At 50.7% G+C, this 2,897-nt stretch overlaps 1 protein-coding gene across 1 annotated transcript; it reads left to right on the top strand.

The window, feature by feature from the left end:
- The first annotated feature begins 376 nt into the window (after positions 1-376).
- LOC149808605 (uncharacterized) lies at positions 377-2,029 on the top strand. The gene is made up of 4 exons (XM_089995239.1): positions 377-665; positions 726-823; positions 1,355-1,568; positions 1,704-2,029. Exons 1-4 carry the CDS (start codon positions 377-379, stop codon positions 2,027-2,029), a joined length of 927 nt encoding a protein of 308 aa, XP_089851365.1.
- The last annotated feature ends 868 nt before the right edge of the window (positions 2,030-2,897 follow it).

Genomic DNA, 2,897 nt, shown 5'->3' with positions numbered 1-2,897 from the left:
CATATTAGCGTGATTGAATACTTAGCGGCGATACGTATTGAGGATATACATGACATACATATATGATCATCGATACTTAGATCCCAATCTATTGCAGCAAGCTTTTATGTCCGAGCATGCTCATCCTGATGCTCTGGTTTTATCTGGGGATGTAGTATTCCAGGTACCTAGGTGCCGCATTTGCAAAACACAAGTGCTTGCCCTGTGATGAAATGGAGCAGCCTGTGCCGTCCATAGTGTAGGCTTTTGAGCATTGGACAATCGCGGCGCTGCATTAGCCTGTCGCCAAACCATGAGATTTGCGGGTCCTTTGGCCTGGACATGTTGTGAATGTTGGGGACAGGAATAGGGGCGGCAGTTTCTCACTGGCGAAGCAATGGCACTGCTCGAAAGACAGGCCCTCACAGGAATAGCCAAGTTAAGCGAAGTTTGTTTGCAGTCGAAGGCATCGTTGTGGGAGATGATATACTCGAGTATGCTGTACCCGGAGCGGAGGAGCTCAGGGGAGGGGACGCTCACATCAGCGGTGCATCACCGTATGGCCTTCTTCAACAAACATGCAGAAATCACGCAAGTGGTGAGTCAGTCGGACATCATTCGTTTCATCCACACGCACAAGGCCAAAATCAGCGGATCTCTGGCACTCAAGCTCGTCGACATCCCAGGTCAGCCTTTGCCTTCTTGCTCCTGCATGTTGGCGGTCTACTGATAGCGTTTTCCAACAGATAGGGAAATGTTCTATGTTGTGGAACAGCCACTTCTGCGGCCTCGCTTTTGTGAAGGTCCCCAGCTCGCCCCCCTCGCTCTCAATGCTGTTGGCATGGTATTTATGTCGTTGGGGAGTGTTCCAATGGTGCTTGGTTCTCTCCCTGAATCCCCTTGCTGTCACTCAGAATCCAGACCAATGAGGATGTCATTGACATATGAAGTGGGCTACTCTGTGTGTTAGGTTGCCCAACCTTCTCGATTCTTCCGCTTTGATTCGGCTGCCCATGCGTCAAGACACTGAGAGAGTGTCAGAAGTTCACAGCACATAGCACGCATTCCCATCCAAGAGTTTGCTGGATGAGCAAGCACGACTGAAATGCCTCGTTGGACATGTTGACACCGAAATGTTCATGGAACTGCGCCCGTCCACGAACTAGGGTGTAACGACATGTCGCAGGTACGTAAGTCTATTCAACAGCGTATGTATGGTACAACAATGCCGTTTTCCATCGTCTAACAATGTATGTGCTGATCGATGAAATGGGCCGTAAACTACGCTTTTCTACACCCCTACACGTACGAGGTTGGATGCGATTGTCGTCATCCTGACACACTGTGTTAATTTGCAGAGTTGTGCGCACGGCAGATCAAGTCGCTTGAAGCGAGCGAATCGGCGTTCAAGGCGCTCGTGCTCATGGGCAAGTACGATATCAGCGCGGTGGCTGTCGTCAACCCTGCTGGCCACCTGGTGGGCAACTTTTCGATGTCTGAAATGCGGAGTATCATGGCAGAGCACTTTGGAGCTTTGGCTCTGCCTGTGGGGGAGTTCCTCGCGCTTGAGCATGGAACTGAGTACGCAGGCATGTCCCTTCGCTGTTACCACGATGCAGCTCTTATGCCACCTGGATAACTAGTCCAACATAATTGGGGTCAGAAATGGGGTTTGAACTCGATTCTGGCGAAGCGCTGCTTGCCTGTATCGCTTTCTTGTGAAGTGCTCCCGGCGTGCGCAGGGTATGGTATTGAAAGCGAAGTGGAGGCGACGCAAGCGGCGGAGTTTGCAAAGCAGAAGAAACAAGAGCACCTCAAGCGGAAAGCTTCGTATCCTGGACACGATGTAGGACAGGACTTGGTGTTTGTGGATGAGCAGTCGACGTTTGGTGATTTGCTGGACTTGCTTGTTCGGCATAGAGTCCATCGTGTCTACATGGTCGACGCCGACGTGAAGCCTGTCGGAGTCACGACCCTCACCGACATTTTGTACTGCATCGCGGGACAAATGCCTGCCAATAGGTCGTCGTTCCGTGAGGAGCCCGTTTAAATGGCTTGCCTGCGATTGCTGAACAGGGCTTCGCCAGATTGGCTTTCGACTTCCATGTTGGTCCCTACAATCCATGCATCTTCGGGCATCTAGACCCGCAAATCACAAATTACACGGTCTGGCGATGCGCTGCTGCTGACAGCTGTGCCGTTTCGCGTGCGTACTTGTATGAACTCAAATATGATGTCACGCGAAAGTTTGTGTCTCCGGGATTTGCTTGGCATGGGCGATGGCATGTGTATGCTGGGCGGATGTCCACTGGAAACTTCACTCTTGCACTAAACCTTCAGTCGCACATGCATTGCGATTACTTATCCTTTGCACATATTCCTCTTGTCTGCGTGGAAATGCTGTTTGTACATGCCATGTAACATGGGTCGTGGCCACTTTCCGAGAATAGTATTTTCGAGATAGTTGAAATTTGTTTGAATGCAGTGTTCCGCCGACGCGTTTGAAAAATTAAATCATCAGGGTATTGCCAGGCTGCGTAATGGCGCCACATTTCCTCATCATCCACGACTCCAATATCCGTCATCAGCACTGTAATCATGTTGTAGCTTGGTCTGTTTTGCTCATGGCAAGTAGCATGCTCAGACGATTGCACTTGTCCCGACCAACTCGCTTTTGTCGGCTATCACACAGTTCAACTTCTCGCGAACACGTCAGGCCCAAAGCAATGAAGTATGTCCTGGTTACTGGTGGTGTAGTGAGTGGTCTGGGAAAAGGGGTGACGGCATCGTCGGTAGGGGTGCTACTCAAAGCCTGTGGCCAACGAGTTACCCACATCAAAATTGACCCCTATCTCAATGTAGACGCCGGCACAATGTCGCCTTTTGAGCATGGAGAAGTTTTCGTTCTGGACGACGGC

This window comes from Nuphar pumila, unplaced genomic scaffold (assembly GCF_984573655.1).
Source record: "Nuphar pumila unplaced genomic scaffold, dmNupPumi1.hap1.1 HAP1_SCAFFOLD_2705, whole genome shotgun sequence".
NCBI lineage: Eukaryota > Viridiplantae > Streptophyta > Magnoliopsida > Nymphaeales > Nymphaeaceae > Nuphar > Nuphar pumila.
Note: the sequence above shows the minus strand (reverse complement) of the source record. Positions and strands in the feature narration are given on the sequence as shown.

What these genes read in the sequence shown, in the direction of transcription:
- LOC149808605 (XM_089995239.1), top strand. Translation starts at nt 377, where the DNA reads ATGGCACTGCTCGAAAGACAGGCCCTCACAGGAATAGCCAAGTTAAGC. An exon ending in CAAGCTCGTCGACATCCCAG is followed by an intron (nt 666 to 725) that starts GTCAGCCTTTGC and finishes GTTTTCCAACAG; the next exon opens with ATAGGGAAATGTTCTATGTT. An exon ending in GCATGGAACTGAGTACGCAG is followed by an intron (nt 1,569 to 1,703) that starts GCATGTCCCTTC and finishes TTTCTTGTGAAG; the next exon opens with TGCTCCCGGCGTGCGCAGGG.